The 20,733-nt window shown below is 54.5% G+C and overlaps 1 protein-coding gene across 8 annotated transcripts in view; it reads left to right on the forward strand.

Annotated features, from left to right (window-relative positions):
* Nucleotides 1-20,687, forward strand: part of RPTOR (regulatory associated protein of MTOR complex 1) — a 101,441-nt gene extending 80,754 nt beyond the window's left edge. For 6 of the 8 annotated variants that reach the window (XM_069032371.1, XM_069032373.1, XM_069032377.1 and 3 more), the window contains 10 exons: nucleotides 1,573-1,687; nucleotides 2,102-2,226; nucleotides 3,442-3,546; nucleotides 7,061-7,108; nucleotides 12,285-12,391; nucleotides 14,228-14,355; nucleotides 14,428-14,514; nucleotides 15,872-15,988; nucleotides 16,807-16,936; nucleotides 18,403-20,687. In XM_069032371.1, coding sequence (XP_068888472.1) covers nucleotides 1,573-1,687; nucleotides 2,102-2,226; nucleotides 3,442-3,546; nucleotides 7,061-7,108; nucleotides 12,285-12,391; nucleotides 14,228-14,355; nucleotides 14,428-14,514; nucleotides 15,872-15,988; nucleotides 16,807-16,936; nucleotides 18,403-18,471 — 1,031 coding nt within the window. In that variant the 3' untranslated portion in view covers nucleotides 18,472-20,687. The remainder of the gene's footprint in view (nucleotides 1-1,572; nucleotides 1,688-2,101; nucleotides 2,227-3,441; nucleotides 3,547-7,060; nucleotides 7,109-12,284; nucleotides 12,392-14,227; nucleotides 14,356-14,427; nucleotides 14,515-15,871; nucleotides 15,989-16,806; nucleotides 16,937-18,402) is intronic. The other 2 variants (XM_069032372.1, XM_069032374.1) reach the window with 1 other exon arrangement.
* Nucleotides 20,688-20,733: the final 46 nt, after the last annotated feature.

The following is a 20,733-nucleotide window of genomic DNA, read 5'->3' on the forward strand; positions in this document are numbered from 1 at the left end:
GTTCTCAGCTGCTGGGCCTGGTCACCAGCTCAGGTTCTGCTTTTAAAGGGATGGAAGGTGGAATGCTGCAGGATAAACTCCAGAGCTGCAAGCTCAGGGTTTGATGTGGGACAGACATGGTCATGGCAGACCAGCCCTGGGGCTGCTGGACCTGTCCCCCCAGCTCAGGAGACACCTCAGGGATGTCTCTCACGTTCCCTGCTCTGCTGCGCTCTGTAAATGACTGTTCACTCCTTATATCCCATTTATTTGGAATATTTGTGTGCGTGGTGTGTGTGCTGCTCCCAGCGTGCCTCGGGTCTGTGCTGCGTCAGTGGGAGCTCCCCAGGAACCTGGGATTGCATCTTTTTAGGGCTCTCTGAGGCAGCTTTGGGCTGGAATTCTCTCAGCACAGGAATTTATTAGAATAAAGTGGAACCTAATGAAGCTTCCTGAGGAATTTGCATTCCTCAATTATCCCTGCCCGTGTGCCCTGATCAGCAGAGGCTGGGGAGTCACAATTCCAGGAGCTCCTGGCAGCATTCCCGGGAGCAGGTCTGGGGATGGGGGCTGCTCCTCCCCAGGGATGCTTTTCGAGGCACACAGAGCTGGAAATCGCAGTGTGCTGAAGGAGAAGTGCCCAGGGCTCAGCCCTGCCATTGGGAGGCTGCTCCTGTGAGTGCAGTGTGGAGCTTCATGCTGGGAAACTGCGGAATATCATCAACCAGAGAAACAGAGAAATGATCCTGGAGCCCAGGAGATGGCCTGGGAGATCTGTTGGAATACAAAGAAGGGGATTTTTCATGCTTGCCTGGAGAAGTTAAATCTCTTTCTAGGCAGTGTTCATATTTGGTTGCTTAACCTGAGTGACTAAAATGCCACTATTCATTAAAAAAATAATGAAAATGTAAAATATTAAAAAGAATTAAAATAGACTTACAAGCTTTTAATGAAAATTAGATTCAATGGATGCATTCTAAAACAAACTCGAGCTGAATGGATGTCTCCTGGGTTTAGGGGTTTGTGTGATGAATTCAGAGAGTGCCAAAACCCAGCAGTGTCAGGGGTCCCAACACTGTTTGTGAATAGCAAACTCCTCAGAAGACAAGATGGGAAAAGTCTTTACCCATTATTTTAAGGTCTCCGTGGAAAATACATTTTTCATTTGAAAATTAACCTAAAATTTAAGGGAAGTGAAATGGAAGGTTAAATAAATAATCCACAAGCTACAGTGAAATGCTGGATTTTAAATTGGAAAAAAAAAGGCATTTTCATATTTTATATTTTGAAGAAATAGTCTTGGTTTTTCCCTCAACACAAACTGGCATTTCCCTGGGTTTGGCTGTGCTTGTTGGCTGTGCTTGCGTGAAGGGTGAAGGATTTGTCACCACAGTTCTTGGTTTGTACCTCAAGACCTGGGACAGTTGGGGGGCTTGAGAAGCTCCTGGAAGGAGAGAAGTGCTGGGGGTGTCCTGGTGAGAACTGGGGCAGGATGAGCGGGAGGTGACTCGTGGCACTGGGAAGCTGGGGCTGTCCAAGCCCCGTCCCTGGGGGACATCCCAGGTGTGAGCTGAGCTCCCTCCTGTCCTGCAGGCATTTCCCGGCTGGACGATCAGATCTTCCTCAACAGGAACCCGGGCGTCCCGTCCGTGGTGAAGTTCCACCCCTTCACCCCCTGCATCGCTGTGGCCGACAAGGACAGCATCTGGTGAGGGCTGGGGACCCGGGGTCACAGCAGGGACAGCTGGGCCTTTGTCCTGGTTCTCTCTCAGAAGGTGGAGGTGTTGAAATCCTTCCCTGGGAGGGTGCCCAGAGCAGCTGTGGCTGCCCCTGGATCCCTGGCAGTGCCCAAGGCCAGGCTGGACATTGGGGCTTGGATCAGCCTGGGACAGTGGGAGGTGTCCCTGCCCATGGCAGGGGGTGGCACTGGATGGGCTTTAGGGTCCTTCCAATCCAAACCATTCCATGATTCCCTGACATGTCATTAATCAAATGATGCCAAACTCCAAAGGAGAAACCCAGGCTGAGCCGATATCCATGAGGTACAATGGGGTAACGAGTGCCTCTCTTTACATCTTGCACAGAGAACTGAAAACTCACTTGCTATTTCTTCCTCCCACAGTTTTTGGGACTGGGAGAAAGGGGAAAAGCTGGACTATTTCCACAACGGGAACCCTCGGTACACTCGGATCACAGCCATGGAGTACCTGAATGGCCAGGACTGCTCCCTGTTGCTCACTGCCACAGGTAAAGGACACATTGTCCCACCAGTGGGGCCAGGATGGGGGGGGGTCTTGGCAGAATTCCAGTCCAAGTGAGCCTTCTGGACCTCGTTCTGTCCCCTCCACGGATTGGTCCCAGCCTGACTCTTCCCTCCCTGCCCCTCCCTGCTTAGTCTCAGCTCAGGAGGCCATTTCCAGGATCAACTTGCAAATTGTTCCTGGCAGTACTGAAATCTCTGGAGTAGGGCCTGCAAAGACTTTCCAAGGTCTGACCAGTCCAACTCTTGCTGAAGCCCTTCCCAGCTGAGTCTTTGCTTGTCATTGTGAGGTCGTGGTCACCTCCTCCTGCGGCACACCTGGAGGAAGGTGATTTTAGTTGGTTCAAGCTGCTGGCCAGAGCTGAAACTGTGCAGCAACCAAAATACAACTCCAGTTCTGTTCCTTGTGCTGTGTCCACATGGAGCAGGCAGGGCTCAGCTTCAGCACCAAACTTCTCAGGTGGTTCTGAGTTTCTCTCTAGCCCATATCTCACCTGAGCAGCTCTCCAGCTGCATCGAGGGGGTTGCGTGAGGAGATCTTGCCCAGTCTTTGGTCTGTAAAGCTGTGAGTCAGATCTGCTGCTCTCCCAAGGAACCATTCCAAACCTGGCACTCAGAGTGTTTTCAACAGCTTCTCCAACTTCCTGCTCAACTGTACAGGTTGGGTGTAATTAAGGGAGGGGGAAGGGCAGCTGAGAGGGCCTTTAGGACATATTTCTTTCAATTTATTGATTCCTAGCACAGAAGTTTCACAGATGGGAAGCAAATTGAAAAAAATACACAATGTTCTTGAAAGATTTGCTGCTGATGGGCTGGGCTTCGCTGCTGCTGCTGCTTCTGTGGGGCTGTTTTGTGTTGAGTAGGTACTTGTGTGGCTCTCGGCACCAATCGTGAGGAGGACAGAGATGAATCCTGGAGAAAATGAATGTCAGGGAAATGGAGAGACATTGAATGTCAGGTGTTATTCAGGGGAGGAGAAAAACTCTTCCAGAACAGCTCCAGTAGAACAAAGCTTTAGGTTTCTTGGATGTAAATTAGAGGGGAAAAACAACTCCCAGCAAAAAGTGTTCAAAGCGATAACCTGAGTTTTGGGGTCTGTGTGACTTCAGTTCTGCTTCTCCTCTTGTTCCTCCTGCAAAAGGAACTGTGGGAGCTGCAGCAGCAGTGACTTTGCTTTGTGTTCTTTCTCTGTGCTCCCCAAGACGATGGTGCCATCAGAGTGTGGAAGAACTTTGCAGACCTGGAGAAGAACCCAGAGATGGTGACAGCCTGGCAGGGGCTGTCAGACATGCTGCCAACCACACGAGGTGGGTCCCACTGAGGTTTCTGAGGGGGGAAGGTGAAAATCAGCCTTTGTGCAGCTTTGCATGTAGCACCCGTGACCTCCTTTAGCCCCAGCTCCAGTTTTGGCACTTTTCTTCCCTGTTTATTGTGGGTCAGGAGGTGGCAAAGGAACGTGTGGTCTAAATCTGGCACATGCAGAAGGACAGCACAGTGAGACATTGGCCTGCTTGGAGTGTTAGGAAAACTGGGCAGAAAAGGGTGTAAAAAGGAGCCTTGGCATCCAGCCACACATGGGATGAAGCCAGAAAACCAGTTTGTGTAACCCTGAAATCTGTTCCAGGACATTACGGGAGGTTTTAGGACTTTACGGGAGGTTTTAGGACTTTACAGGAGGTTTTAGGATATTAAAGGAGATTTTACAATGTTCCAGGAGGTGGATGTTCCATACTTCCCAGACCCCATCAGGTACTAATGCTCTAACGGCAATTCTCCATCACTTGAATATTTTTAATCAAGGCTCCAGGTTTTTCTGTGTGTGCTGTGGTTCAATCAGCACTTTGTGGGATTGATGGAGGAAGTGCTGGATGAGGCTGCCTGGCCTGTGCTGTGCAGGAGGTCAGATGAGATGACCATCATCATTCATCCTGACCTTAAAAGCTGACAGTTCTCATTTCTGAGCTGATGTGGTTCATCCCAGGAGCCTGACACAGCTCTTTCAGCTATTCATTGGATTTTCCTGGGGCTGCCTTGCGTGTGTTGTTTTTCCCTTAACACCTCCCCGTTTTCTCTCAGGGAAGAGGAGCTGTGTTTGAGGCACTCAAGGCTCTGCCTCGCTGAGGGCAGTGCCCAGAGCTGATGAGGAGCTGCTGCAAGTTCAGAGCCTGCTGTGCAAATGGCAGAACCTGCCCTTTCACGGTGGCAGCAGGAGCAGGAGGGGCTGCTGTGAGCAGCTCTGCTCGGGCACAACATGCCCAGGAGTCGTGACAAGTTGCCCTTTGTGGTGTCATTCTGTAGTTCTGTGCCGACAAACACCAGCTGTCCTGGCTGCTGGCTGATGCTTCCCATCCTTGGATTCAGGGTCTTGTTTTTTGATGCTGGGAATGCCCCCGGGCTGCCCTGGCTGTGCCTCTGATCCTGGGCAGGGAGGATGTTGACCCTGGAACTCCCTCAGCCCAGTCCCATTGTCCTGCCTTCCCTTCCATGTGCACTGTGCCAGGGCAGAGCCTGTGCTGGTTGTGCCTTGCTCTGGACAGGATTTAACACCCAGAAAGGATTGTCAGGGTCTGATACTGCAGAACAGGCTCAGATGAGAGAGCTCTGAGAGCTGCATGGTTGCACCTGCCAAAACAGGACTGGGGAAACTTTTAAATCTGTTCTCTTTAGGATTGTTTTTTTTCCTTGGCTTTTTCTTTCCCTTATGGACTGAAGCAGTCTGGGGCCCGTTTTCTTTGGTGTCCACCTTCCCAGCAGATTGGGCAGAAGAGAAGGACAGATCTGTTTGTGGAGAGAGAAATAAATGTAGCCACTTCAAAAGAGCTAAGTGGAGCAAGTCCCCATGGAGATGAGAGTCTTCAGAGTCATCTGCTGCCAAGACCACAGCTGTGGTCCAGCACTGGCTCAGGAAACTGAGGATGCATCTTTGAAGCTGCAGAGCTCAGGAGTTTTACTGGAGTTTGTTTGCTCCCACTATTGATTTCCTTCCCTCCTCTCCCAGCTTTTCCCCTGTGTCACAATGTCACACTCACCTCTGAATTGCTCTCGAGAGCAGCCAGAACATGACTTTCCTGGGACATTTTCCCACTTGGAAAAGGGGAGGGGAAGATGTAACACCTAAATACATCCTTTGGAAGCTTGAAAAGCAGCCCTGGGTTGTCCGAGCGATGGCAGATGGACAGTGACGCACCCAGGGGCTGCCTGAGAGGCCGAGCAGCCCAGGGCAGGCACAGAACTTTGATGCATTTCCACTGGGAGGTCAGAGCTGGGCTGGCACAGCCGGGTTGGGGCTCAGCTTGGCCCCAGCTCGTTGCTCTGAGGAGCTGACTCGGGGTAGGTGGGTCTGGATTTCAGCACTGGGCCCCCTCTTTGTTCTGTGTGAGGTGTTTTGCTTCTGATCTTGTTTAGAACTGTCGCACCAAGAAGAAATTCCCTTGCAATGAGAATCAGTGTGTTGAAAGCAGGATTGGTCCCTGTGTGAGGTGGGGGCTGGGAACCTCCAGCGTGAGAGGTGGAGGGAGCCAAGGGAAAGGCACAGCTCCTGAGCCTCCTGGGGTTTCCAGGAGGGGGAAACGCAGCATTTTCTCTTGAGCAGCGTAGGAAGAACATTGTCCTGACGTGCTCTGGAGCTGTGCTTTCGCAGCAGGAGACTTTGGGAATTCAGGCAATTTCCATAGAAAAGGGTGTTTGCAGGCTGTGGAGCAGCACAGGGACCGTGGCCTGGTGCGAGCTCTCGCACAGCAGCACGAGCAGATGCGCCACAGCAGTGTGGTGTCTCTGGGACAAGGGAACAGCCACAGCTCCACGGGCAGAGTGGCTTTGTCCTTGAAAGCAGCACGGTTCTGGAATTTGGGAAAATGCCCAAGTGTGCCCAGCTGGCTCAGGATGACCAAGTGCCAGCTGTTCCCCCCCAGCTCCTGGAGTGCTCCCAGCAGATTCCTGCAGGGTTTTCCTTCTCCAGCCAGTGAAGGGACCCAGGAGATGATTTCTGAAGGGCTTGCCTGGGTCCCTTCTTGAGCACCTGGAGCTCTCTGTGCAGGAGAGGGTGGGCAGGCCCTGGCACAGGGTGCCCAGAGCAGCTGGGGCTGCCCCTGGATCCCTGGCAGTGTCCCAGGCCAGGCTGGACATTGGGGCTTGGAGCAGCCTGGGACAGTGGAATGTGTCCCTGCCCATGGCAGGGGTGGCACTGGAGGGGCTTTAGGGTCCCTTCCAACCCAAACCTCTCTGGGATTGCATTTCATGATTGTGTGATTCTCCAGGGTGACCTGTGGTGCCTCTTACCCCTTTGCTGCTCTGCTCCCATTGTCTGGGGGTTTCATGGCAAAGCCAATCCATGTCTGAGGGGAACTCCACGTTCAGGAGCTCTGCAAAGGGAGCCTCCATGAACTGTCTGCACTCTGGGGGTGCTGGTTCCCTGTCTGCCCTCCCAGAAACCCTGACCTCCCATGGCAGGAGCCCCCTGCTCCCAGGGGTTTGTGCAGATCCCAGGAGCTACTCGCATTTCCATCTGTCTCTCCTCGATGTGCTGGAGAGCAGGGCCCAGCTGAGGCAGAGGATGGCTCCTTGTTCCTGCCGAGCTGTCAGCTCTGTGCTGCTGTCAGCCAGCCAGAGCCTGGCTCCACACACAGGCTGCTGGCTTCCCGGGAATGCTGTGCTGGAGTGGGTGAGGGAGGCCTGTGCTGCTCTGGGTGCTGCTGCTTCTCGTTCATGTTCTTCAGTCTGAGAACAATTTTCTTCAATTTTCTAGTCCTTGTTTTAAGCTGGTTTTTGCTCTGGCTGACCACTCACCCCGAGCACCAACCCCTGCTCCCTGTCTCCTCACAGGTCTGGCCCGAAGGGTGTCCATCTATCTGGACAGAAGCAAGCAGGGAGGTGAGTGCTGTTCCTGTTCCCTGCTGGGGGGGTGGGCAGGAGCTCCTCGGCCGCCTCGGGGGGTTGCTTGGAGTTTTGGCATGGCTGGATGGTTCCCAGGAAGCTTCGCTTCCACCTCTGCCATGCCTTGTGTCTGTGTCCGGGATAGCCCTTAGGGGAGGCAGGGAGGAATCTGTGCTCTCTGGGCAGGCACAGGCCCTTCTGGGATAAGGGAATCTTCATGTCAGCCTCTCTGAGCTCCCTCAGCCACAGGAGGTGTGGGGGGATTTGGGAGTCTCTCTTTTCCATGGAGGTTTCAAAGCATCCCTGGACAGAAGTGTTTGAGATGGGAACCACCATAAAGCTGTTGTGGGTTTGGCTGGGGTTTATTTGGAACACACCTGGGCTGTAAAGGTCCTGTGGAAAGGAGGTGCTGAGGAGTCTTTCTCAGGAGCCTCAGAACTGTGGACACTTGGCAGAGATCAGCCAAAAAGGAAAGAGGGGAAATTTAGGTTGGATCTGTGGAAGAAATCCTTCCCTATGAGGGTGGGCAGGCCCTGGCACAGGGTGCCCAGAGCAGCTGTGGCTGCCCCTGGATCCCTGGCAGTGTCCAAGGCCAGGCTGGACATGGGCTTGGAGCAGCCTGGGACAGTGGAAGGTGTCCCTGCCCATGGCAGGGGTAGAATGGGATGAGCTGTGCCCAACCCAAACCCCTCTGGGATTCTGGGACTCTAATAATGTCACAAATTCCACTCTGTCACGTGGAGGGAAGGTGAAGGAAGTCCCCAGCCTTCACCCACAGAGGCTGTGCAAGGTCTGCGTGGCTCTGGATCCTGACCCCCTTTCCCAAGGGAGCAGGTGGTTGATGTGTCAGGGCATCCCGGGGGTCCATCTGGGGCTGCTCGTGGTGACGTCATCAGCTCAGGATGTTCCTCAATTATTGATATTTGCTGACTGATCAGAGCTGGCTGTGTCTGTATTGATTAATCACCCCGGCTCTTGGCGGGGGCTGATTCAGAGCTCGTTAGTGGAGTTCAGCAAATCTCTGCAGCTGTGGGGGCTGGGGCAGGACTGAGCAGAGCTGATGTGTGGCTGGCTCCGAAATCCCCCAGCAAAGGCTAAAATTAGCAGGACTTGGCTGCAGGGAATCTCCCGCTCAGTGAGCCGGGCAGGGAGCAGTTTGAGGGAATGCCGGAGCCAGATCCATGCCGCTGCTGCCAGGCCATGGCAGCCCCGGCTCACGGGCAGGGCAGGTCGATAAAAGCCTTCTCCAGCTGCTTCTGGTGGCACAGGCAGCACAAGCATTCCCCCTTCCCTCTGAGGAACTGTAAAAATGTATGTAATTAGTGCTCTCCTGACACCAAAGTACCTCAGCAATGTTTAGATATTGCCCTGCCCCTGGAAGTGTCCCAGGCCAGGTTGGAGGGGGCCTGGAGCAGGGGGACAGCTCCAATCTGCACCAGGAGCTGGTCAAGGGATCAGACTCAGGCTCATCCTGGAGACCAAGGGGCAGAGGGAATGGCAGGGAAGCTTCCCACATCTCCCAGGAGTCCACATTGTGCCTTTCAGGAGTGGGGATTTCGGGGGGAGCGACGCAGTTCTGGGCAGATTATTTTATGGCAATAAAATCATCGGAGAATTCGCAGCTCCAGGGGTTTGTGTTCTTTTAATTGAATTCCCAGCATCCCAGCTCCTGCTGTCCCTCACTGCAGAGTCCTTGGCAGGAGGAGGGTGACACTTTTTGAGAGGATGTTGTAGAAATTAATGATGAGTGAGGTCATCCAACCCTCCCACTGCTTCCTGGAAATTAAAGCAGGGATGTGCTTCACTGCTCAACCAGGGGGGCCCCTGATTAAAAAATGATCAGTCAGAACCCAGGATGCTTTTATACTTTGTTCCATGTAGGTATTCCTGATTCCACTGAATTGCCAAGGACAGAGCGGCCACGTTCCCGTGACGTTACAGGGGAGCGCAGCTGCTTTCACCACATTAGTTCTGGAATTTATCCATGGAACTGTCCCATCCAGGCAAATATCTCTGGCTCAGGGGCAGTCCTGGGGGAACAGCCATGGGAAGTTCCACCTTCAGGAACAGCTGTTGGTGTGTGTAAACTCAGCCATACACAACTGCCAGTGCTGGCTTTAAAAGACTCAGAAGCAAACAAAAAACCCCAAACCAAGAAACAACAACATCTTCACCACAGACATTTAAAAAATTCCTTTCCCTGAGCTGTGGAAGATTTGTTGCTCATTATCTAAGAACATAATATTCCTATGGGGAAGATTGTGCTCGTAGCTCCTGATGCATTGCAGCAGTGCAGGGCTGGTTTCTGCAGCTCGTGGGTTCTGGGAGCACCAGGATTCCACCAGTGGCCTGTGTCAGGGGCTGCGACAGCACTGGCCCTGTTTGGTCCTGTAAGGAGGTGTGAGGGTGACAGCTCAGAGCCAGCTCCGGGGCTGTGCAGGTGCTCAGAGCAGCACCTGTGGGCAGGAGAGGCTGAGGAGCAGCTCAGGTGCCAAGCCCAGGAGCCAAGGCCCGGTGGGTGGGCTGCAAGCTCAGTTGTAACATCCTGGAGTAGGACCTCTGTTAATTAAAAAGGAAATGATCATTAGTATTCAATCCCACGTTCGCTCCTCATCCCAAAATACTATGAATTGAGCATGGAAACATGAGCCAGTCCTGTATCATCTCTGCCATGCAAACCTTTGCTTATACATAGAAATAGTTCAGCTATTTCTGTCTCGTTCCATACTGTGAGTGCCAGCTCTGGATGGAACATTTCACAGTCGGAGGAAGCTTTCCTTCCCCTCACACACTTCCAAGTGACTGACATTTATGTACAAGGGCTTTTCTTCTCTTCAGACAGGTTGGAGTTCTGGTTCAGCGTTCCCAGTTGTGTTCCCTTTTTGGTCAGGGCATGACTGGGGTGCAGTGGGGGCAGAGCCCCAGCCCAGGGCTCAGCATGGGCACCTCTGCAGCCAGGACCCACCACCTCCAGGCAGATCCTTGCTTTGGGATGATCCTGCTCTTCTCTCTTCCAGGGAGCAGCAGTTATCAGTGAGCTGGACTATTTAGGTTTTAATAAGAAAGGCAGGAAGTGCAGGATCTCGAGCCGCATCATACCCAGCATCATCCCTGGAAGTGTCCAGGGCCAGGTTGGGGTAGTGGAAGGTGTCCCTGCCCATGGCAGGGGTGGAATGAGATGAGCTTTAAGGTCCCTCCCAACTCAAACCATTCCAGGATTCCATGACCATCTCCCTCCTTTCTCTCCAGCCTGGTTGGGGGTGAACCCTTGTCCTTTCCATCTGCTTGTCTCTCATGGGAATCTCTGCAATCCCTCTGGCACCTCTCCCCTCAATGAGACTTTCCCTGCCCTTCTAGATGGCATTGCTGAATATCCTCAGTGACAGACTTGGCACACCAAGAGAGGCACCAAAAATGCCACCTCTGTCCCCAAATTTCACTTCCCTGCCACCTCTGTCCCCCTGCACAGAGCAGCCCCTGGAACCGCAGCTGGGTGGGATTTGGTGCTGATCAGACAGAAACCTTGTCTTCAAACTGGGGAATGTTCCTGGGAAATTGGGAGCTTTGGATCTGCCTCGGATCTCTTTGCCTGTTGAGCTCCATCGGGGTGGTAATGGCCAGATCCATCTGAGCTCTGCCGGGTTTCTCCTGTCACATGGGCCATAAACAGATGACAAATGCAAACACTTGAGTGGTGTTTGTCATCTCCATCACTGCCTGCTTGCTTGCCTGGGCTCTCCAGCCCTGCGAGCTGCCAGGCAATCTGAAGGAACAATCCATTTGCCTAAAGACAAAGATCCAAGCTCCCAGATCAGCCCAGAGTCCCGAATTTCCTGCGGTGAGATGAGGGACTGTCAATGAACATCAGCGACTTCCTCCATGGATGTGGCAAGATCAGGAGTCAGCTCAGATGTGATGCTTAGGAAGGGGAGAGGGGCAGGATGTTTTCTCTGAAGCTGTGCAAAACAAGGTCATTCTGTCGTGCTGGAGGAGAACTCGGTGTTCATAGACATGTCTGCTGCTTCCTTTGTGCTTTGTAACCATGGATGTTCTGGTACAAGGTACTTGTGGCACTTTGGTGACAAAAGAGCATGTTGGGGCAGGCTTAAATTTCCTGCTGGGGATAATTCTTGGCAGTAAATCCAGACAAATGCACGTTTTTACCTTGTGGACAAGCACATTGTGGAGCGGAGACACAGGGATGGTGCTGAAGGCACTGAATGCTCGGGGCAGGAGCTGCAGTCCTGATGCATTGCAGAGGGTTCTGACTCCAGTTGTGTGGTTATGAAACACTGCTCAGCACCAGAGACTCTCTTTGGCACAGAGGAGAGGGTGGACAACTGCTCTGGGAGGCAGGGATGCTGCTGTTGAGACAGGAATTCTGCTCTGAGAAGCAGGAATGCTGCAAGGAAAGGCAGGGATGCTGCTGCTGCCTCTGCCCTGCTCGAGGGGCTGGAAACAGACACCAAGCCTGGAGTTCTTCTCTGATTCCCTCCTGTGGTGCTCCCGGAGTTTTTTGTTTGTGTTTTTAATGCAGCGTGGATGGGATGCTGTCCTGGACTTCCCCTGGAGATTGATCTGTCCCCTCAGGGATGAGGAGCAAAAGCTCCTTGTGAGGGTGTTTGAGCTGTTGTCACTGCAGGGTGTCCCCCTCCTTACCAGTCTGTGCAGCAAACTGGTTTGTGCTCCCACCAGCTGTTAAATTCACTCTACTGCAGCCCTGATTTGGCTGTTCCTTTTTCAGGAACGTCTCCCACATCTTTTCTGACAGAACAAGGAGTCAGTCCAGGAGCTCTCAGGTCGTGCTGTGTGAGGTGGCACCAGCTGAGTCTCTTCGATCAGCATTTAATGTTCTCCTGGAGTGCTGGGCACTGCGCTGACCCCTGGCAGCCCCAGCAGTTCCTGGAAGTTGTGCTCCCCTCCCACAGGGACCGGCCGTGCTCCGCTTCTCTCAGCGCTCGCTCAGACCGGGGGGCAGAGGCAGTTTGGACTCCAGTCTGGGAGCAGCTGATTCAGTCCCGTCTGGAGGATGTGTGGGGTGTCTGTGTGTGTAATTTACATTTCCTCTGACATGACGGTGTCTGGAACACGAGGTCAGGAGAGCTGATGCTCCAAGGAGGGCAGCTCTGCCCGTGCTGGCGCTGATTTGCATCCCTGCCTTGTTGTGTCTCAGGAGCAGGGATGGTGGTGGACTGGGAACAAGAAACCGGGCTCCTGATGACCTCGGGAGACGTGAGGATAATCCGGATCTGGGACACGGATCGGGAAATGAAAGTACAGGTAACACCTGCGTGCTTGTCCCAGCACCTTCTCCCTCCCGGAGCACCTCCCATGGGCCCAGTGCCCCAGAGCGCCTGAGCCTGCTCTGTGAGGAGCTGCCAGGTCCTGGAGCTCCTGCTGCCCTGCCCCCCCCCCCCCCCGTCCTCCCTGCCCCCTTCCCCCAGGGCCACATTCCAAGATCAGTAAAACCACACAGATACTCAGGGAGTATGTCAGGGCTCTCCTGGAAGCTGCTGTGCTGTTCTGGGTGGGCAGCAATGCTCGGGAAGGTGAGGCTGTGCAGTCCAGAGGCAGGCACTGGGATGCAGAGGTGGGCACTGGAATGCAGAGGCGGGCACTGGAATGCAGAGGCGGGCACTGGGATGCAGAGGCGGGCACTGGAATGCAGAGATGGGCACTGGAATCCAGAGGCGGGCACTGGGATGCAGAGATGGGCACTGGGATGCAGAGGCGGGCACTGGGATGCAGGCTGGATTTCACATTAACATGGAACTGAAATAGTGTAAAAGCCTGTGGAAGCACACACAGCTTTCTGTGCCGTGTAACGGGGAAAAGGCCCTGCCACAGTTCGTGTCAGCCACAGTCACACGGAAGTTTCTCAGAAATTCCAAGGAGAAGCAGCTGGAGGCACCATGCTGGAATTAAAAGGAAGTAGAGTTTTCAAAGCTTCTTGAAATTAATTACCCTTGGATGAACATTAATTGCGACACTTTGACCCTGCGATGCAGGATAATTAAGCCTCTGTTCATCTTAATTACTTTCACATATTATTTTTTCTATGCAAATTAGGGAGCAGCAAAATTGAGGAGGTGAAAATCTTTTAAATGATGATGATTAATGATTGCACCGAAAGTATCTAAAAACATGTTGTTTCTTTTTTTAATTGCAAAGATTGGGTGTTGAAATTCAAGTGATTGGAACTTCCTGACTCAGTAACTGGGAAAGTGAGAATCAGCACACAGAGCAGGAATAATCGAGGCGGATAAAGGTGCTTCCCTCCTTGAACTACAAAATCCCACACCTCTGGAAGCACTCGGGCTGGAGCTGGAGGAACAAGTGCTTCATTTGCACTTCTGCTGAGTGTTGCTGCTTCAAAGGAGGAGCTGGGGGTGGGCAGAGGCTGGAGCAGCCCCAGGCCTGCTGCCTCTCCCCACTCAGCCCAGGCTGCAGCAGCTCCAGAGGTGAATCTGCACAGAGGCACAAACAGCACTGAAGTGTGGAATGAGCTCCTGCAGCTCCGGCGGGGCTCCTGCACACGGGCCTGGGCTGTGGAAGGTGTTCCCATGGCAGGGGGTGGAATGAGAGGAGCTTTAAGGTCCCTCCCGACCCAAACCGCTTCCATGATTCCAGGATTGTCATTTCTGCTTTTGCAGAGCTGCTCAGCTTTTTTTACTAGTTTTAATTGAAAGTGCTTTTTCTCCCAGCAGGCACAGGGATTATTTGGAGCAATTCTTTTGCCTCCAGAAGCAAAAAAGGGGAAGTGGCAGCATGGGTGCCCGGCGTGTTCCCAGCACAGCTGTCCCTGCAGCTCCAGCTGCCTTTTTCCGTGTCACTTTCCCAACACAGACCGTGTCTGGCGTCTCTAATGAGATATGCTGGATGTCCCTGTCACCCGTGCCACAGCAGGGACGGGAGGGGGCACAGCACTGCCTGGCTTCTCTGGGGCTGCGCCGGGGCTCCAGAGCTGCCAGGAGCCAAAGGGTCACTGGTGGGGCTCGGGGGCACCAGAGCTGCCTCACGCTGCTGGGTGTGAGGACGGGGACGAGGACCTTGGTTTAGGGCCCCGAGCGAAGCGCCCCGCAGCCACGCCGTGGTGTCTGTGTGCTCTCTCGGCAGGACATTCCCACAGGGGCTGACAGCTGTGTCACCAGCCTGTCCTGTGACTCCCACCGCTCCCTGATCGTGGCGGGGCTGGGGGACGGCTCCATCCGCGTGTTCGACAGGAGGATGGCCCTCAGTGAATGGTAACGCCCGTCCTCCCCGCGCTCGGGGCCTCCTGTGTCCTCCTCACCTGACACGTGTCCCTCTGTCCCCAGCCGGGTGATGACCTACCGAGAGCACACGGCCTGGGTGGTGAAGGCCTACCTGCAGAAGCACCCCGAGGGCAACATCATGAGCGTCAGGTACACGGGATTGCACTCCTGAGCTGTTCTCCCTTACACACAGTTTGGTTTTCCCTTTAAATCCTGTCCCTGGTATTCCAGTAGCTGAGAGGGCAAAGCTCCTGAGTTTGACGTTTGCTTCAGTAATTAACTCCTGCTCCAAACCCGGTGGAGAGGAGGCAAAAAGGGATGTGGAGCTTTCCTTGGGAGGCTGTTGGTGTGGTTTGGGAGTAAACAAGGTGCTGGAATCACAAGGTGTGTGGGGAGGAGGAGAGGGAAGCAGGAGCTGGGTGTAGAATATGTTGTGGTGGGGGGCCTTTACTGCCAACATCTCTGTGGGGTCGTTTGGGAGAGAACAAGAGGAGGAAGGTGGATGGTGCCTCTGTCAGGCACGTTCCTGGGCAGGATTCCTGTGCAATTCCCTAAATCCATTCCTGCTGCCTGGTAAATACTGCGGCCAGAGCAGCAGGTACTGATTTGGCCATTAAGGAACAGCAGACCAGAATTTATTGTTACAAAGCCACCATTTGCACACAAAGAGCCTCTTTTTCTTGATGAGAAAATGGAAACAAAACATAATTTTCTGGGATTCAGAACATTCCTGAGGCGGGGGATGGGCCAGCAAAAATGTATTAAGATTTTCAGAAAGGGGATTATGTGATGCAGCCGCCAGATTTGTCAAGCTCCCATATTGGAGTTTTTAATCTTCCTCTCCATAAGCTCCTCCAGCAGCTCTGGGGTCAGGTCCCTGTGCCCAGGGCTGAGGTCCCCTCTCCTCAGAGCCCTTCCAGCCTGGGAGCTGCTCCCGGGGCTTCAGAGCTGTGAGGGAATGTCGGGCTTCAAAAGGCACGTCTGGGCTCTTCCCAGAGGAGCTCAGGTTGTGGAGCTGAGCCACCTCACTTCCAGTTCCTCCCAGTTCCCTCTGCTTCAGCTGACAGCAAAATCCAAGGGAAGCAAATGTTAGGGCAGAGTGAGGTCCTGGTGTCCAGACGCTTGGAGTAAAGGATGGCACCAGCACATCCCCTCTGCCTGGAGGTTTCTGAGGCAGTTTCCTGCTGTGCAAAGCACAGGAATTCGGGGCTGGCACGGAGCTGGGTGTATTGGGTGTGACAGGACAGGGAGGACACACTCAGCGATGGGCTGGGAGCGACAGAGGCGGTGAGGGATCAGCAGTGTGGGATCCATCCTGAGCTGCTATTTCAGCACAGAACGTGCTGCGGATGGGATCAAACCATGGCACCGGTGGGAACTCGGCCGTGTGCGTTCCCTGTCCCAGTGCCCCGTGGAGGTGGTTGGCTCATGGGCAGCCCTGTGGCTCCAGTTCCTGGGTTTGGGATCGGGCTGGGCACAGCCTGACCCTGTGGCACTGTGTTGGCAGCGTCAACGGCGACGTGCGGTTCTTCGACCCGCGCATGCCCGAGTCCATGAAGGTGCTGCAGATCGTCAAGGGGCTCACGGCCCTCGACATCCACCCCCAGGCCAACCTCTTTGCATGGTAAGTGCTGCTGCCATTCCTGCACCCCCAGCATGGGGAGCTGCTGGAGGGAGTCCAGAGGAGGCACCAGGCTGATCAGAGGGACAGAGCAGGGCCTGGAGTGCCAGGACAAGGGGGAATGGCTTCCCAGTGCCAGAGGGCAGGGTTAGATGGGGTACTGGGGAGAAATTCTTCCCTGAGAGGGTGGGGAAGCCCTGGCACAGAGTGCCCAGAGGAGCTGTGACTGCCCCTGGATCCGTGGCAGTATCCAAGGCCTGGTTGGGCAGGGCTTGGAGCCACCTGGGATAGGGGAAGGTGTCCCTGCCCATGGCAGGGGGTGGAACAAGGTGGGCTTTAAGGTCTCTCTCAACCCCAACCATTCCATGATTCCATGATCCCTGGAGAGGATGGTTTCTCTCCAAAGGCATCATTCATGGGGTGGTGTTGACTTTACTGTTTTTAACCTCACCACAACAGTGCAGCTTCTTTCCCATGCTTGCTGCTCAGGAACTTTATCCCTTTACCCATCACTGAAACCCTGGACGCCCCTGTTCAGTGTCTGTATTTCTGGGCTCTGAGTGAAAACCAGAAGCTGCTCCACAGCCCCATGGCCTGGAGCCTGTTGGGGATGCCCTGGGTGTGTTTTGGCATCAGCTCTCCGTGTTTTCCTGTCCCAGGTGACCATGGGTCACTGTGGTTCTGGCCACCACTTAATGGTCTCCTGCTTAGAGAAGTGGCCACACTCAGGTCTGGCACACAGCTCAGCCGGGGGCTGCAGCAGCAGTGTTGTCCCCTCCCAGCACTGCCAGTGACTCCGTGTTCTGTCCCTTCCCTTCCAGTGGCTCCATGAACCAGTTCACTGCGATCTACAACGGGAACGGGGAGCTGATCAACAACATCAAGTACTACGATGGGTTCATGGGACAGAGAGTGGGAGCCATCAGCTGCCTGGCCTTCCATCCTCACTGGGTCTGTATCCCTGCTGGCATTTGGGGTTGGCATGTCCCAGTGTCCCTGTGGGAGGAGGGGATGGCACAGAGACCCCCCCAGTGGGAAGGGGAGCTGCCCCAGTCTGGTGCTCGGAGCCGACCCCCAGCCCAGCTCCAGACAAGCACACCGGTGGTGCCACTGGTGCTGCTGGTCTGTGGGGGACACCTGCAGCTGCACAGGGCTCCGACACCTGAGCCCTTCCAGCTGAGGTGCAGTTCCCATCCCGGCTCTGCAGCCTGGCTCAGCTCGGACTCCTTGGCCACAGGAATTGTCCGAGGTGACAGGAGAAATGCAGGATCACACTCCCAAATTCCATGTGCTCGTTTACTCCCTGCCTGGGCTCTGCAGCCGTGTCTCACTGGGGCTGCTCTCACACCACCTTACGTAAGGCTGGTGCTGTGCAGGGGAAAACTGCACGTCAGGAAAACAGGAGAGCTGCAGAAATTAAAGGATTGAGCTGATAAAGGCTGGAATGAGGCAGAACAAAAGGAGATTTTTGAGTATTCAGAGCTGAGGGGCTCTGCAGTAGTTATAGAGAGAATCTGGTCTCTGCTCAGGGAGGAGGGAGGTCCCATCTGCCTGGTGGACTTTGCTCACCCAGGGAGGAGAATAAATGGAGGAGCTGGAAAACCTGAGAAAAGAATGAATGGATGGGAAAACAGGAGGGAGTTGCAAGAGTTATTTTGGAAACCTGCAGATCAGCTCACAAATATTTAATATGTAATAGGAAGAGCAGTTTGCTCTTTAAACATGCAAAGCAAAGCCGTGTCCGGCCGGGCCAGGTCCCCTCACTGCAGGAAATGCTCATTTTCAGCCCAGGCATCAGCTCCTAACGAGCAGATTTGCAGTCATTTAGAGAAATTATGTTGGCAGTTGGCAACTAATAATGCCCATAATTTTTCCCTGTGGCTGAAATGGGCCCATAACTCCTGCAGAGCTGTGGAGCAGCTGGGTGTCCCTGCTGGAATGTCACTGCTATCTGTGCCTGTCACTGCTCCACACCTGGACCTGGAGCAGCGGCTGAGGGAGCTGGGAAGGGGCTGGAGCCCCAGGAGCGGCTGAGGGAGCTGGGAAAGGAGCTGAGCCTGGAGCAAAGGAGGCTCAGGGGGGACCTTGTGGCTCTGCACAAGTCCCTGACAGGAGGGGGCAGCCGGGGGGGTCGGGCTCTGCTCCCAGGGAACAGGGACAGGAGGAGAGGGAGCGGCCTCAGGCTGGGCCAGGGGAGGCTCAGGGTAGACAGCAGCAGGAATTTGTCAAGGAAAATGGTGCTCAGGCCTTGGAACTGTCCAGGGAGGCTTGGAGTGCCCATCCCTGGAGGTGTCTGAGGAGCAACCGGGGCCTGACAGGGTGGGGATCGGTCACAGGGTGGCCTCGGTGGCCTCAGGGGGCTTTCCCAGGCGGGTGACGCTGTGACTGTTCCTGTTTGTCCCTGTCCTCTCCCGCAGCCCCACCTGGCCGTCGGCAGCAATGACTTCTACATCTCGGTGTACTCGGTGGAGAAGAGGATCAGATGACGGCGCCCGGCGCGGCCAGAGCGGCTCCAGGGCAGGGCCTCCCTGTACATAGAGAAATCATCGACTTGAATGTTTCGTGTTGGCTGCTGCTGCACCCCATAACTTGAACATTTGTTCTTCTGACTTAGCTACTGATGGATTTGACAAGGGGAAGAGACAGTCTCCTGGTTTTGTTTTGTTTTCCAGCTATATCCTCTAAAAGCTACAGAAAAGGAACATTTATTTTTGTTTCCAGTGGTTGGCTTCTCTGTCAGAAACACGGCTCCTGAGCTTGAAAGGACTTGGATGAGGCAACGCCCTTGAAAAGGGTCTTGTTTTAGTCTTTGTTCCTTGTTTTGCTGGAGTGTGGGTTCTTCAAGGACTATCAGGACTCACCTACAGCTCCACGGGACCCTCCAGCTGCTGCCAACCCTGTGCCAAACCCAATTCCTGGGACAGGGCAGTGCGACCCGAGCATGGGATGTACCTGCTCCTGCTCTGCTGAGCAGGGCCGGGGAAGCAGGGAAGTGTCTCCTCTGCATGAACCTCCTCCTCCTCCCTCCCTGCAGTGTCCTCTCTGCTGGAAGCAAGGACAGACGGGGACCTGGTGGCCTGGGCAGGCAGAGATCCTGCAGGAAGGGGCTCAGGGAGATGACAAGAGCAGGGCAAGATGTCCCACTCCGTAAAGCTGCATGTGAGGAAGACGAGGGAAGGAAGAGAACGAAGATCTCCAACGTCCCAACGAGCCTGGAGCAAGTCACTGGTGTCACCACGTTCCAGCCAAGCCCATGGCGCTGCTGGGGAGCCGGGGCACCTCAAGCACTGCCCCTCCTGCTGCCAATGTCCCTGTGCCACACGGAACTCCCCACCCACGCCTGGGCCCTGGGAGCTCTGCCCAGCCAGGGGGGCTCCAGGGCCCACCCTGGGCTCCGTGTGCTCCCCACAGCTGCTGTGCACGAGGTGAGGCCGGAATTCGGGCGCTCGGAGCTGCAGACGCCGTGTGCCACGGCTGTGGCTCATCTGCCCCTTTGGAACCAGGCACGGAAGCACCCGGGCACAGAGAATCACCCAGGAGGAGGAAGGCAGCAGGTCACTGTCCAGGCAAAGCCTGCTCCATCTTCCGCACCCTCCACGTCGGAATAATGAATGTTTTGTCCCTTGGGATCCGTGCTGGGTCTGGAGACGGGTGTGGGAAGGGAGAGCACAGCTGAAGGACAGGTCCCCTCCCAGAGGTGCAGCCAGGGGCAGAACTCGCTCTGTGCAGAGCTCACTGCGAGGGCCCGGAATTCCTGCTGATTCTTCCAGCCAGTCCCACAGGATCTGCGGGCTCCCAGCAAACTGCCAGCCGTGCTGAAGGGAATATGGTGAGGGAAGGGGTCAGAACCCTTCTGGCCCTGTGCTGACGGCGGCCGCACCTCTGCCCACGGAGCGTCCGGCCCGTCGCTGCTGCTGCTGCTGCCCCTCGTCGCCGTGTCCGTGCGTGCTGAGGCACCCGAGCCACGCCGGGCAGGGGCCCCGTGGCCACCCCAAGGTGCCACAGGCACGTCGGGACTCTGGCTTGGGAGAGGGTCCCCAAACCACGGCGGTGGAGCCGATGTCGGGTCCCCCCAAGCACCGTCCCTGTCAGGGAGGCCGAGGGCCACGTCACAGGATAATGAATCAAAGGCTTTAAACCTAAAAACTACCTAAAAATCCACTTCTACGTTACCCAAAGTTAATTATGGTCTAACAGAGCTGTGCCTCTTCCCGATCCACTCCTGGGCTGTCTGCGAGGGTGGGGCCAGCATTTGGGATCTCACGTAACCTGTTAACATTCACAGCTTCAAAAACAATAGAATTTTAACTCGTATCAGTGCATTTGTGAAAGGAACAGGACATACCTGGCGAGAGGGGAAGGGGCATGGTGGGAGCCGCTGCTCCTGCCCGGCTGCTCCCGCCAGGCTCTGGTGCAGCCCTGCGTCCAGGACGTGGGATTTTAAGGAATTGGGGCTGTTGGGCTTTTACCTGAGCATGTGTGGGCTGTGCTTCCACAGGTCTGATGCAGAGATTCAATCATGGAATCACAGAGTTTAACCAAGGATCTGGAGAGCGTCCTACCTTAAAAGTTCACTTATCTCTATTTATTTTACAAAAATAAAGTTTAAAAAATATATAAAAACCCCTACACGATTGTAATGTGAGAGTAAAATGATTACAGACAAATAAATGGTTAATAAAAAATAAATGCAGAAACACTTCCTGGTGTGAGGATCCTTTTGTGGGGCCAGGGCAGCTGTGGCCCTG

The sequence above is a fragment of the Aphelocoma coerulescens genome, chromosome 18 (assembly GCF_041296385.1).
Source record: "Aphelocoma coerulescens isolate FSJ_1873_10779 chromosome 18, UR_Acoe_1.0, whole genome shotgun sequence".
NCBI lineage: Eukaryota > Metazoa > Chordata > Aves > Passeriformes > Corvidae > Aphelocoma > Aphelocoma coerulescens.